Genomic DNA, 15,297 nt, shown 5'->3' on the forward strand with positions numbered 1-15,297 from the left:
GTGCCATGTCCTTGTGTTGTATCACTTTTTCACCATCTATCTCCCTGTGTTGCCACTTTTAGGGATCTATGGACTTGAATACTGAAGTCCCTTTGTTCCTCCATACCCCCTAGGGCCTGATCATTCATGGTATATGTTTTACCGTTAATGATCTTCCAAAAATGCATCACCTCACATTTATCAGGATTAAATTCCATATGCCATTGCTCTCCCCAATTTACCAATATCATTCTGCAGCTTAAGGCTATTGTCCTCACCAGAAAGCAACACCAATTTTTGTGTCATCTGCAAATTTACTGATCATACCTCCTGCATTCATAACCAAACCATTTATGTAGATGACCAACAGAAAGGGTCCAATCAGTGATCCCTGTGATAAACCTCTGGTCACAGGCTTCCAATCACCAAAACAGCCCTCCACCATTACCCCTGCCTCCTATTAACCGGCTTGCCTTAGATCCCATGGACTCTCATCTTTTGGAGTAAACTTCCATGTGGGACCTTGTCATGTGGACCACGTCAACTGCAATGCCCTCATCAATGTAGTCTTTTACCTTCTTTAAAAAGCTTAATCAAATTAGTCAAGACTGTCCCTGATCAGTCCCTTTCCCAATGCAGACTAATCCTATCCCTCAGAATTAATAGACTCAGCAGCCAGCAATTACCTAGCTTGCACCTGCTACCTCTCTTGAATAAAAGAGCCGCACTTGCTACCCTCAGTCATCTGGCACTTCACCTGTGGCCAGCAAAGACTTAGATCACTCTCAGAGCCCCGGCAATCCCCTCCCTTCATTGGCTAGCTCCATAACGCTACAGTGCTCCATATCCCCTGATACACAATTGGAAGGTCTATCAGACTCAGATTTAATATAGTGATTGGCCAAGCATCAATTGCCAGTTATTGGGACTGTGTTTATAATTCCTGGGAATTGGATTCCTTGCCAGATGTAAATATTGCGCATGATTTCTCTCGATTGCCCTCTTTAATGTTTTAGTTTGTTTGCCTGGAACCTGGATTGCCCATTTGTCTCTGCACAATTGAAATGTGATATTTTTATGAGGGGTTCGTGAATGCAGATGAATATACTGGCACTTCCACTGGGGGAGGCGCCAGTACACATCTGGTGTGACGCCATTGTTTGCCCAATGCTGGCTTGGACGTTGCAGGATGAAATTGGGAGACATTTTGATGCATTAGGACATCCGTCATTGCCACATTGAACCAGTGACAGAAATTTAAAGGGCCACTCACACAGATGATGTCCATCTTTGGAGACAGCTGCAGGACATGGGAGGTTGTCGTGGTCTCGAAGGCTGCTGTCATTTTTACCAGCTTCACCAGTTGTTCCTGCACTAACTGCCCTATGCCAGGGTGTGCCTTGAAGTTCCCAGCACCAGGAGGCCGAGAAGTGGCTGACTTGCTGGGATCCTGAGACAGGAGGCGAAAAGGGGTGTATGTCTGCCCACCCCATCTTCAAAGGGCATTGAGGGAGCCATGCTCTATCTCCAGCTCACCTCTCCGTAGACTGAGGTTTTCCAAGGCAATGGTGACAGAGATCTGTGGCAGGTGGAGATGTGGACACACACCCACCCTGGACACCTCCTCTGTACAGGTTAAGGCCACTGTGTTCTTCACAGTACCTTGGCCTTTCCAGGTGATGGCTTACTATGCTGTTTTCCTGGATACTGTAACATTATCTATGAGGGGGATAGATAGGGCAAATAATAAAAATAATTTTTCCCAAGACGAGAGCATCAGTGAGAAGGAGAGGGTTAGGAGGGGATCTGAGGGTAGTTGGAGCCTGGAATGCACTGCCTGAAGAGCTGATGGAGACAGGTACTCTCACTACATCTAAGAAGCATCTATATGAGTGCCTAAGTTGCCAAGGCTGCGGACTTAACGCAGGTAAATGGGATTAGTACAGATGGATACAATGATCGGCAAGCATGAGGTGGGCCGAAGGGCCTGTTTCTATGCTGTATGACTCTACGACTCTATTATGGAGGCTACTGATGTCCCTCTTCAGGAGACAGGAGGTTGTCTATTTCACCTTCAGCACAGACCACCAGGTGATGGGGCATGCAGATTTACAAGAGCTGAAGTGGGACAGAGGTTCAGGCAGCGACAGACCACACCCGTGCAGCACCAGCCTTCCCTTCAGAACCCGGAGCTCACTGAGAATTACAAGGACTGTCATTCCCTGAACGAATAACTCAACTTGGCCCATCAGAAGAAAGTTCTCGTGGTGATGCTCTAAGCAACCCACGGGGCCTGTTATTTTTTAGCTGCCAGGTCTTGGGGAATAAAAACTAACTGCCCTGTGCCTAGATTCTGGACCAATGCCGCTGGGATCTTGACAAAGGGATTTCAGTGACGTCCAATGCTCCAGAGCATTGTCCATGCCTCCTGCACAACCTCCTACCAGGAGGGCTCAGCCTGTGGGATAACATTCCCTCTGGACACACGGATCCCACTGCTACACAGTGTCCCGCTCCCATCCCATCACCGCAGTGAGACCAGTGGAAGGTTTCTCCCTTTGAACAACTGCCAGAAGCCATGAGAGATAAATACAAATGTACCTGGCTGGTGACTCTAGTGTTTTGGGCTATTGGGCGACAGCTTGAGATCACTGGAACTGAGGGTGAGAGAGACGCAGGTGTCCTGTGAGAGGATGGAGCATGTCTGCTCCGCCATACCACTGGGACCTCACAGGATTGGAGAAACATCAGCCATGTGACCCAGATTGTGCAACTGCTCTCAGATTTGTAGTGGGAGAGGTTGATGGGGGGACCTGATAGAGGTATATAAAATATAAGGGGGTAGATGGGTGCAAATCCCGTCACTGTCTGTAAGGAGTTTGTACATTCTCCCGTGTCTGCGTGGGTTTCCTCCGGGAGCTTTGGTTTCCTCTCACATTGCAAAGGACGTACGGGTAGGTTAATTTCGGTTTAAAATGGGCGGCACGGACTCGTTGGGCCGGAAGGGCCTGTTACTACGCTGTAAATAAAAAAAATTTTTTTAAATTTTTAAATTTAAAGATAGGGTAGATACCTCGCGAATATCTTTTTTCCATCATGGGTGTGTCTAAAAATAGGAGGAATGGGTTTAGGCTGAGAAGAATAGGGGGGAATGTTTCTCCACAGAGAGTGGTTGGAGTCTGGAATGCATTGCCTGAGGGGCTGGTGGAGGAAGAGACTCTCACAGCATTTAAGAAGCATCTGGACAAGTACTCAGATTGCCAAGACTAAAAGGTAATGGACCCAATGGGGGTAAGTGGAATTACATAAGTACAACAGATGGCATGGACTTGGTGGGCCAAGGAGTCTCTTTCTCAATATGACTCCAGAACATTCATCCCATATGTGGCCCCTTTTGTAGGCATCCAAATCCTCTGGGGAACACTTACGTGTTACTTCTTCCCAAGAGATCTTCCCGACCCCTCTTCTTTCCGCACCCTACTGATGCCAGGGGCCTCTCTGAGAGAAAAGTGCACTCCTAGCCTGTAACCTCAGGAGAACTAGAAGTCTTTGAGCTGTTGCTTTGTGGTGTTGGGGCATTGAACTGGTGTAGGAGAACTACTGAGGAGTGGAGTTCCTGGCCAGATGCAGCTCCTCAATGGTGTAAAGATGAATATGGTGAGAGCAGAAGGGTGGGCAGGGCGGCCAGGACAGGTAGATAAAGGCAGAACGTTCACTGCTGTACAGGAATGAGTCATGGTAAAAAGACTCCACACACGCCTGTGATAGCTGTGATACTTTCAGCTTGGTAAAGTCTCAGTTAACCCAAGGTCAACGAGGAGGAGAATCATACCCTCCACCCCTGGTGAACCAAGGTGTGGAAGGTCCCCATCAGTTTATCACCCACACACTCAACTCATTCAGACCCCTATCCCCTCCTCTCCCCCCACTGTTCCCTTTTGCCCAGCATCCCTCCCTTATCTGGTTCCACTCACCACCTTCCTTTCTGATCAAACTCCATAACCTGCAGTCCTTTGTTGTCTCCACTATTCACCTCTCGGCCTTTGTCGCTATCTCCACCCCTCCCTCCCCCGCCTGCCTGCATCTGCCAATGACTGCTCCTCATTTGGATCCATCTATCACCTGCTAGCTCCTGCCTCACACCTCTTTATACTGGCGATCTCCCCTCTACACTCTCAGTCCTGATGAAGGGTCTCAACCCAAAACATCAACCATCATTTTGCCACCACAGATGCTGCCTGACACATTGAATTCCTCCAGCAGTTTGTTTTTTGTCCCCATCAGTTTGTTGTTCCGAGCACTGGTCCTGACAGATGTAGCCATGAAGTGCATGTGTGCTCGTGTGTGTGTGTGTGTGTGTGTGTGTGTGTGTGTGTGTGTGTGTGTGTGTGTGTGTGTGTGTGTGTGGTGGTGGGGGGGGGGGGGGGGAAGGAGGCATGGGGACAGTAAGGGGCAGATGGAGGTACAACAGCCAGATTATGTCAGATGCCTGTGGGTGAGATGAATTCTGAGGGTGTTCAGTGGTTGAGCTGGAACACGTGTGATACGATTCGAGGCACTGTAGCAATTACTCCATCAGTTCTTGCCCTGAATGGCTTGAGGCCCTGCTCCCAAACATCACTCCCTCTTGCTCCACGTGTCCCTCATGTGGAGTATGCACTTTCCCACGTTAGGCCACCCACAATCATGAATCGGGGAATGATGGAGTCTTCTCTCCACCAGCACAGCAGCACACTTCTGCCAGTAGTGCTGTGCTGGGTGGAGAGTCCCCCTTAAGGGTTGGACCCAGTACCAATCACCACAGGAGTGGGAAACTAAAGTCAGGACTGGCACACCCGGACATCCAGGCAGTGATGCACACTCACAGTCGGTATTCCAGGCTGGGCCAAATTTATACAGCATTGGTCAGTTGTGCAGCTTGGGATAGGCCACCCCCTGTTTGGGAGAGATCCACATTCTTGATCCACACTGTGCTGCATTAAACAGTTTGTACTATGTGGAGTGGTCCTGGAGTGAAGCGGGAAAGTTGGCCAGGTTTGGAGAGTTGATTGGAACATGGCCTGGAGTTCCTCAGGACTCTGGGGCTGCACTGACACCTACCTCCAAGGCCAGGTCGTAGCCTGTTGTCATACCCATCCAACAGTCGATCGAGGATCCTGGTGAAGATGGTGATGTTGTCCTTCCCGTCTGTCGGAGCTGGTCGGGCGTGCTTCTTTGAAAATCTGCAAATAAAAAAAAACACAATTTATTTTCCAAATAAAAATCAAATAAAATCTGACAGATGCTGGAAAACTGAAATAAGAACAGGAAATGCTGGGAAAACTCAGCAAGTCAGGCAGTGTCTATGGAGAGAGGAACAGTCAAGGTTTTGGGTCTGCAACCTTTCCTCAGAATCCAGTTGCAATAAAACTGTTTCTCCCTCCACAGGTACTGCCTGACTTGCTGAATCTTATACAACATTTCCTGTTTCTGTTTGATCTTTGTCCTCATTCCAGAAACATCATTCCCATTGGGTCTGTTTGGTAGGAACAAGGTGAGTTCGCTCCACTCTCTGTACCTGTTACAGGGGAACAGGAGGAGGTAATTCAGCCCCTTGGATCAGTTTCACCTTTCCATTAGACAATAGTTCACAGTTTCTGTAGCTTAGCTCCATGTTTGTTGATACCCTTATCCAATAAAGGTCCATCACACTTACTGTTGCCCAATATTTACAATGTTTTTGGGGAAAGGCTCTCAGATTTCCAGCTTGATAAGACATGTAGCTTTTAGTTTCACTTGTGGACACCCTGACTTTAATTCTGAGGAGGAGCAGTTGGAAATACTTATTGCTTGCTTTTGGGTCATGGATTAAGCAGGTCCAAACTAGGTAGGGGCTCAGTAACCATTCTCAGGACCATGACAACAACCTTTCCCCTAATGTCGGTAAAACAAAAGAGCTGGTCATTGACTTCAGGAAGGGGGGTGGTACGTACCCTCCTGTTTACATCAACGGCGCTGAAGTCAAGATGGTTGAAAGCTTCAAGTTCCAAGGAGTAAATATCACCAATAGCCTGTCCTGGTTCAACTACATATGGCATGTCCCGTTGACCCTCACTAATTTTTATAGATACACCGTAGAAAGCATCATGGGTTGGTATTGGAACTGCTTTGCCCAAGACCACAAGAAACTACAGAGAGTTGTGGACATAGCTCAGCACATCATGAAAACCATCCTCCCCTCCATGGACTCTATCTACACCTTGCTGCCTCAGTAAAGTAGTCAACATAATCAAAGACCCCACTCACCCTGGACATTCTTTCTTCTCGCCCCTCCCATCAGGCAGAAGATACAAAAGCCTGAAAGCACATACCACCAGGCTCAAAGGTCGCTTCTAAGTGCTGTTATAAGACTATTGAGTGGTTGCCTAGTATGATAAGATGGACTCTTGACCTTACAATCTACCCCGTCATGGCCTTGCACCTTATTGTCTGCCTGCACTGCACTTTCTCTGCAACTGTAACACTTTATTCTGTATTCTGTTATTGCTTTTTCCTTGAACTACCTCAATGTACTTAAGCAATGAAATGATCTTTATGGATAGCATGCAAAACAATGATTTTCACTGTACCTCAGTATATGTGACAACAATAAACCAATTACCTATTTCGATTGTGCAATCTGTTGGCATCCATTGGCCCTCATGGGCATCATGCTATAAGAAGGGATGTGTGCTGGGATACTTTCCCTGCCAGCATTACCCTGGTGGTGATCACAGGGGTGACAAGGTTGGTATAGGGAACATTGACAACTGACAGGGGTGTTCACAAGGTCACCAAGAGTCAGGGAGGTGATCCCAGTACTCACTGCAGACCATGTTTCCAGTGTGGTTCTTAAACAGGTTAAGAAATGGGCCCCAAGAGTTTACAAGTGAGCTCAATGCAATGTACCTACATTACCCATTTATTTGGAGCACAGATTCATTTTTACCCCAGGAAATGAAAATCAAGAAAAAAACTGTAGATGCTGGAAATCTGAAATTAAGACAGAAAATGTTAGAAACACTCACTCAGCAGGGCAGGCAGGATATGTGGAAAGAGAAACAGGGTCAACACTTCAGATTGGCTACCTCCTGTCACTGAGTAGGTTTCTCAATGTCCAATGGCAGCACAAATAGTGTGCAATCACCCAATGAAACTTTAGAGGCACAAATGGTGTTGCCCAGGACTCCAGTCTAAGCTAGCTAACCAGAGCTTCAGTCAGACTCTTCAATCATCCATTTTAAGATTTCAAAGGTTTAAATATCATGAACAATTCTGGGCCCTGTATCTGAGGAAAGATGTGCTGGCCCTGGAGAGGGTCCAGAGGAGGTTCACAAGAATGATCCCAGGAATGAAAGGCTTAACATCTGAGGAGCATTTGATGCCTCTAGGCCTGTACTTGATGTAGTTCAGAAGGATGAGAAGGGATCTCATTGAAACTTACCAGATACTGAAAGGCCTAGATAGAGTGGATGTGGAGAGGATGTTTCCATTAGTAGGAAAGTCTAGGATCCGAGGGCCCAGCCTCAGAATAAAGGGACGTTTCGTTAAAACTGAGATGAGGAGGAATTTCTTCAGCCAGAGGATGGTCAATCTGTCCAATTCATTGGTGTATTTAAGGTAGAGATTGATGTTCTTGATTGGTAAGGGGGTTAAGGGTTATGGGGAGAACACTGGAGAATGGGGTTGAAAAAAAATCAGCCATGATTGAATGGCGGAGCAGACTCAATGGATCGAATGGCCTATATCTGCACCTATATTTTATGGGCTTATGGTTTAAGATTTGTCAACAAATAAAATTGCAGATACTGGAATTTGAAACATAACCAGAAAATGCTGGGAAAGCTCAGCCAGTCGAGGAGCATCTGTGGAGAGAGAAATCGGTCAATGTTTCAGTCAGGGACGCTTCCTCAGAATTGTTCTGCAATAGCTCCACTGTTCTGGGAATGTTAACTGGTTTCTCTCTTCACAGGTACTGCCTGACTGGCTGAGTTCTCCCAGCATTTTCTAGTTTTGTTCAGGGTTTGTCATGGGAACAGGGTTTCAAGTAATATGTTGCTGTTTTAATCTAACTATTGTTCTGTGTTTATACCATGCAGGAGAGCTGAGGCCTAGTTAGTGGAGGTTGGAAGGGCACTGTGTTTCTGCATTAGGACATTGATAGATAAAGTGTTTGGGTGAAAACTTGGGAAATGGAGAAGTGTGAGGTCATGCACCTCAAAAATCAAAATTCAAATTACTATCTAAATAGAGAGAGACTGCAGATGAGTGAAGTTCAGAGGGATCTGGGTGTTCCAGTGCATCAATCACAAAAATTTAGCAGGCTAGTCAAAGAAGTAGTTAAGAAGGGAAACAGCATGATGACCTTTATTGCGAAGAGGTTTTAGTTTAAGAATAGGAAGTTTTGTAACAGTTGTACAGGGTGTTGGTGAGGCCAAACTTGGAACACTGCGCAAAGTTTTGCTCCCCTTACTAATAAAGGATCTAGTAGCATTGGAGGCAGTCCAAAGGAGATTCACCAGTCTATTTCCTGGGATGAGAGAGTTGTCCTATGAAGAGAGACTGGACTGGTTGGGTCCATATCCCCCGGAGTTTAGAAGAATGAGGAGTGACCTTATTCAAACATATAAGATCCTAAGGGGGCTAGACTGGGTAGATGTTGAGATGTTTTTACTAGTGGGACAGTCATGAACAAGGGGATATGGTTGCAAAATAAGGGGCCGGACATTTAAAACTGAGGTGGGTAGAAATTTCTTCCTACGGAGGGTGGTGAATCTCTGGAATTCTCTGCCCCTGAGGGTGGTGGAGGCCGAATCATTAGATATTATTAAGGTGGAGACAGATAAATATTTGAAAGATAAAGGAATTGAAGGTTATGGGGAGCTGGCATAGAAGAGGAGATCAGGCCGGCACAGCTCAGCCATGAACATATTGAATGGCAGGGAATGCTTGAGCGGCCGAGTGGCCTTCTCCTGCTTCTATTTTCTTGTGACCTTCTTTTGGGCGAGAGAATGGAAACCAACCTTCTTGAACCTCAATTATATTTACACTGCGTGACCTACTGGCCTTCCCAGATAGTTTATTCCACAACACTCTTCTCAAGTGGAAGAATGTTTTCTTCCAGAAAATCACTTCTTAATCCTCCTCTCCTCAAGTGTAACTCGTCTCCCTTGGAAACTGAAGCTTTTGCACGTTGAACAATTTGCCCTCATCGACTGCCTTCCTGCATCTGAAACCTTTGATTGGATCAGCTGCATTTGCAAATCTTTTGCAACGATGGTTGGCGGGAGGTAAAGCGCAGTGGGCAGGAAATCCTGGAGATGTATTTGAACAAACAGATATCACATCCTTGCTAAAACCAACATCTCTCATTACCATCTGACCGTGTCAGTCTGTCCAGAACCACTTATCATTACACCCATGATTCAAGTCACTTTGTCATACACCTTGTATCACAGTCAGGTCCCCTATTTAATGGACGTTGATGACCAGTCACTCTCTGCATGTAACAGGCACCAGCTAGCTATATACCCTGGTTAACTGGCAACATCCAATTATGCTCCATGTACAACTAACTGCAACCACATCAGGGTGTGTTGGTGTTGGCTATACAGCCCTTGCTCCAACCTGTCATAATTTGTACACAATTGGCACCACCCAGATATTAGATTGGCACAGTGGTGTAGCCAGTAGAGCTGTTGCCTCACAGCTCCAGTGACCTGAGATCGATCCTGACCTCTGGTACTGTGTGTGGAATTTGCATGTTCTCCCTGTGACCGCGTGGGTTTCTCCCAGGTGTCCTGGTTAACTGCCACATCCCAAAGACGTGCGGGTCAGTAGGTTAATTGGCCAGGGTAAATTGCCCCTCATGTCGGGTGAGTGGGAGAATCTGGGTGGAGTTGATGGGAACGTGGGGAGAATAAAATAGGATTAGTGTGAATGGTTTGTTGATGGTCGGCATGGACTCGGGGGGCCGAAAGGCCTGTTTTGTGTTGGATGATTCTATTACTGAGTTAGGAGTTGTCATCATTGGCATCCATGCTTTGAGTTATACGGTCACCTTCAGGCAGTGAATGGCATCTCTAAGTGTGCACGTGGGTCAAAGTGCAGGTTGTTCCACACCGAGAGCTGTGAGCATTCAGTGGAAGGACAGGCACAGGCAGGTGACCTGACTCAAGGGCTGTGCTTTCAGTCATTCATCTAACAGTCTCTCTGACCAAACTTGTCTGGTCACATGGCCAGCAACAATGAGGAATTCCCACCACACGACCCGATGGGCTCAAATAAACTTTGGGATTATTTGCTGATTTCTTATGTGGAGTCATGGGGAGATAAAGTAGTGAAACAGGCCCTTAGCTCCACTGAGGCCGTGCCAACAATCAAACACCCATATACAGTGATCCCATTTATTATTCTTTCCACATTTTCATCAAATACCCCCAGATTCTACCCCTCATAGGACAATTTACAGAGGCTAATTAACTCACCAACATGCACGTCTTTGGGATGTGGGAAGAAACAGGAACACCCGGAGAAAACCCACACGGTCACAGGCAGAATTTGCAAACTCCACACAGACAGCACTGGAGCTCGGGATTGAATCCGTGTCTCTGGTGTTGTGAGGCAGTAGCTCAGCTGTGACACTGTGCCATGCCATGCTGTGATTCTGCAAGCATTTGCCACTTCCTGGTGTTGGTTCAAATTGTACAAGTGTCCAGGATCAGCACAGCAGCAGATGGAGCAGAGAGAGAGGAGCAGCTGCTGTTTCAGGACTTCTGTAAAAGTGTATTGGGCACAGATATCAGAAAGTGAGGAGAAATTCTCCCAGTCACATGAGAAACTAACCAGTCTATGAGGAGAAACTCCTGCTTACCACGAGGAGAAACTCCCCGTACCATTCTGCTTGACTGGGAGGATGAGTAAAGGGCTTGCAGGGCAAAGACAAACTGATCCTTGGGATGAGTTCAACAGCAGCACATGAAACTAACCACACAATAGGCAAGGCAGCATCTATGGAGAAAAGCCGGCAGTCAACATTTCGGGTCAGGACCCTTCTTCAGGACTCAGGTCAGGTCTGAAGAAGGGTCCTAACCCGAAACGTCGACCGTCTGCTTTTGTCCGTGGATGCTACCTGGCCTGCTGAGTTCCTCCAGCATCATAGTGTTTTTCATCTAGATTCCAGCATCTGCAGTACTTTGTTTCTCCAACCACGCAATACTCTGAAATAGGATGATGGGCAAGGAAGGAGTCAGGAAATTCAGTTCCAATGGAGTCTTCCTCCTGACAAAGTACCTGGGGTAAGATCATGTCATAAACAACATTCCATTTCACCAGCACAACACCCCAGTCTTGGCACTGGCACTAGTTAGATTACATTATTGCCCAAGAGGCAGTCAGCAAGGATGTCTGTACCACTGCTGTCAGGACAGCTGCTGATGACAACTGGATTGACCACTGCTTGGTTGGCTCTGCTATCTCCATCAGACTGGCCTCAAATCAACAACAGTGATGGGCAACACTTCAGCAAGAAATCCGAGGTTAAGGATCTCAAAGGCCTCACAAAGATGGATCATCCTAAACAACTCCTCACGGACAATCTAATGACCTTCACCCAGTAAGAGACACAACATCTTGACTTCCCCAAACTCCAACATAACTAGATTCAGTAAAGACACTCTTGGCTTCTCTACCAGAGCAGGTTTTACAAGAATGAGCAGGAAATTCTGGAGCTAATTAACCAACAAAGCAAGTCCTTCTGAACTGGAAACCGTAGCATGCTTCAAAAGAAAAGGTTCTACTTGTGTCTGAAAGCCAAGCTCCTGATAAAAACCTGCGACCTAAAGAACAGATGGTGGGTGGAAAGGGCACAAGAAGCCCAGCCGCTCACTGATAACTATGATATGCATGGATTCCTCAGTGCTGCCAAGACCATCAATGGCCCATCACGCTGATAGCTCAAGGACAGAGGTAGTCATTGGAAGGAACAGTTCAAAGATCTTTTCTATCTTGACTCTGCCTTCGACGTATGTGTCCTTGACTCTTTCCCATAGTAAACTGTTGGTCCAGCCTTGCCACCTTCCCCGACCAACAAGAAGCTGAAAAACTAACCTTCCCTCCATTGACTCTGTCTACACTTCCCGCCCCTCAGGGAAGCAGCCAACATAATCCTGTCAGGCACAAGATACAAAAACTTGAGAGCACGAAACCCCTAGATTCAAGGATAGCTTCTATTGCACTGTTATCAGACTCTTGAACAGACCTCCCATATGCTAAAAGCAGACCTCTTAATCTCGCAATCTACGTCACCATGGTCCTTGCACTTTATTTGTCTACCTATACTGCACTTTCTCTGTAGCTGCAACATTATATTCTGCATTCTGTTTTCTTTTTACTACCTCAATGTACTTATGTATCACATGATCTGTCTGGATGGCATGCAAAACAAAAGCTTTTCACTGTATCTCAGTACATGTGACAACAATAAAACAATACCAGTAGTAAACTCATATGCCAACTATAAGGCCTCAGGAGTTTGTAGGGTCTTCACTAAAGTTGTAAAACAAGGCAGAGATATACTTCAGTCACAAATTCAGAACCTCATCTCCCATATCTTGGAAGAGGAGGATATGTCAGTGGACTTCAGAGATGCTGTATTCATAAGCAACTTCAAGAAAGGAGATAAATCCAACTGTGGTAATGACAGAGGGTTCTCTTTGCTGTCTGCCACAGGAAACATCATCATCACAGTCCTCCTAGTGGCTGGAGAGCTGCTCCCCAAATCCCGATGTGGATTCCATCCATCTAAAGGCACAGTGGAGGTGAACTTCATCAAATGACAAGTCCAGGAGGAATGCAGGAAGGAACATCAATCACTGTACAAGACTCTTTAGGACTTCATAAGAACTTTAGACTTGATCAATCAGGAGGGACAGTGGAAAATTCTCCTCCAATTTAGCTGTCCACAGATACTTGTTTCTTTATGCCTGCTTCATGATGGAACACATGCCATGATCCTAACAAATTGGTCCATGACAGAGCCAATCTTAGTAAAGACTGGTGTCAAGCAAAGCTACATCATGGTCCCAATACTTCTTCTCAATCTTTCTCATCACAATGCTGTATCACACCTGCAATAGGCTCCCTGCTGGAATGGTTAATTTACAGGAGTCATGGGAAACTGTTTAATCCACATTGCTTCCCTTCCAAAACCAAGGCCACTCAATTCAGACAGCCAGTTACAGTAGGGGGACAATGTTAACATATGCACAGGTTCAGATGCTGAGCTCCAAGTCATCTTCACATGCTTACACGCAACATGCACAAGGCAAAGGTTCTCTACTAACCTGCCCTTGCTGCACCACACTGCCTTCCAACAATAAATGTTCCATGTAAGACCCTGGAAAACATTGACCATCTCCCATGTCTCAATAAGACAGATAGTGTAGATGAAATTCATCTCCTCCAGTGCTCCTGAAGGAAAAAGGTCTTTGATAATTAAGACCACAATCCCGGGGCAAAGCACATTGTATACTGGGCAGCAGTGACCCTTCTGTATTGCTTCTGAGACTTGGACTACCTACAGCAAGTACTTCAAGACTCTGGAGGGATACTAACAAGGCTGTAACCACAAACCTTTCTAAATTCATTGGAAGAACAAACAAGGCAAAGTCAGAAGCCCCATCCAAGGGAACAGGCAAGTCTTGGGGAAATGGGTTAGAATGTGGGAAAATGTGAAATTGTCTAAATGGTGAGATTGCAGAGCTTTGACTGCAAAGGGACTTGGGTGTCTTGGTGCATCATTCATAGATGGCTAGTGTGCAGGAACAGCAAGTAACTAGGAAAATCTAACAGAATGTTACTGTTTACTAGGAGGAGAACTGAACACAAAAATAGAGTATAGAGCAATTATATAGCATTTGTTGAGACCCCATCTGGAGCACTATGTACGGTATTGCTTTCCTTATTTAAGGAAGGATGTTAATATGCAGGAAACATTTCAAAAAATGTTTTTTTGGAATGGGTGAGTTGTCATCTGAGGAAAGGTTGGACAGGCTGGGCTTGTATCCAGGTGGGGGTCAGAAGAGTGAGAGGGGATTTGACTGAAGTATATAAGATCTTGAGGAATCTAAAATATGGGTCACCATTTAAAAATAGGGGTCACAGACTTAAGTGACCAAGTATGTTACCCCTGATGCCACCTCATAGCTACTGATGTTATAGGCCAGCATATCTACCTGGCTGATAAGCAGCATCAAGGGCAGTCATTGGCTTCCTGGGAGGAGATGGCAGATTCCTCCTCCACTGAATCACTGTTACTCTCCCAGCACACTACCTTCACAATCTTAATAATGAGAGAAAGCAGGGTGGTGGTTTGCTGTAGCACTGCATATCTTCCTGTGCCTATAAATCTCTGTCATAACATGGAATATATGGACCAATAAGCTGAACTCCAGATGTGAGGCTGGAGTGACTGCCTTTGGTATTGAGGCTGCATTTGAGCGAGTGTGGCATCAAGGAGCCCTGGTAAAGCGAAAGTCAATGGGCTTCAAAGGGGAAAACTTCATTAGTTGAAGTTGTACTCGTATAAAGAAAGATGGTTGTGGTTATTGGAGGTCAATCATCTCAGCCCCAGGAGTTGGAGGGCAGTGTCCTATACCCAACTATCTTCAGCTGCTTCCATCATAAGGTCAAAAATGGGGTGCTCACTGATGATTGCACAATGTTCAATTCCATTTGTAAACCTCAGTGGATTAAGCTCTCCATACCTGTGGCAGCAAGATCAAGGTGGTCCACTCCTTTATCTTCTCTTATTCCTATGGCTCCCTTCCCCCTCGCATTGATGACCTGCCAATCTCCTCCCCTCCCCTCCCACGTCCTTTATTCTATGGTCCACTGCCCTATCCTACCGGATTCCTCCTTCTTTAGCCCTTTGCCTCTTCTACCTCTCACCTCTCAGCTTATGATATCTTCTCCCCCTCCCCCACTCACCTACCTTCCCCCTCACCTGGACTCACCTATCACCTGAACTCACCTATCCCCTGTCTTTGTGTACTCCTCCCCCTCCCCCCACCTTCTTATTCTGACTCCTGCCCTCTTCCTTTCCAGTCCTGATGAAGGATCTTGGCCTGAAACGTTGACTGTTTATTTCCCTCCATGGATGCTGCCTGACCTGTTGAGTTCATCCAGCACTTTTTGTGTATTGCCTCAGATTCCACAGTCTGCAGAAATTTTTGTGTCGACATTCAGGTATGGGCTGAGAAGTGGAGGTAACTTTAGAGCTACAAAAGTGCCAGGCAATGA

The 15,297-nt window shown here is 46.2% G+C and overlaps 1 protein-coding gene across 2 annotated transcripts in view; it reads right to left on the reverse strand.

Moving 5' to 3' along the window:
• LOC127573496 (gamma-aminobutyric acid receptor subunit alpha-3-like) overlaps window positions 1-15,297 on the reverse strand; it is a 161,492-nt gene that overhangs the window by 86,291 nt on the left and 59,904 nt on the right. For both annotated transcript variants that reach the window (XM_052021775.1, XM_052021774.1), the window contains exon 3: window positions 5,080-5,201. In XM_052021775.1, coding sequence (XP_051877735.1) covers window positions 5,080-5,201 — 122 coding nt within the window. The remainder of the gene's footprint in view (window positions 1-5,079; window positions 5,202-15,297) is intronic.

Source organism: Pristis pectinata, chromosome 8 (genome assembly GCF_009764475.1).
Source record: "Pristis pectinata isolate sPriPec2 chromosome 8, sPriPec2.1.pri, whole genome shotgun sequence".
In the NCBI taxonomy this organism is placed as follows: Eukaryota; Metazoa; Chordata; class Chondrichthyes; order Rhinopristiformes; family Pristidae; genus Pristis; species Pristis pectinata.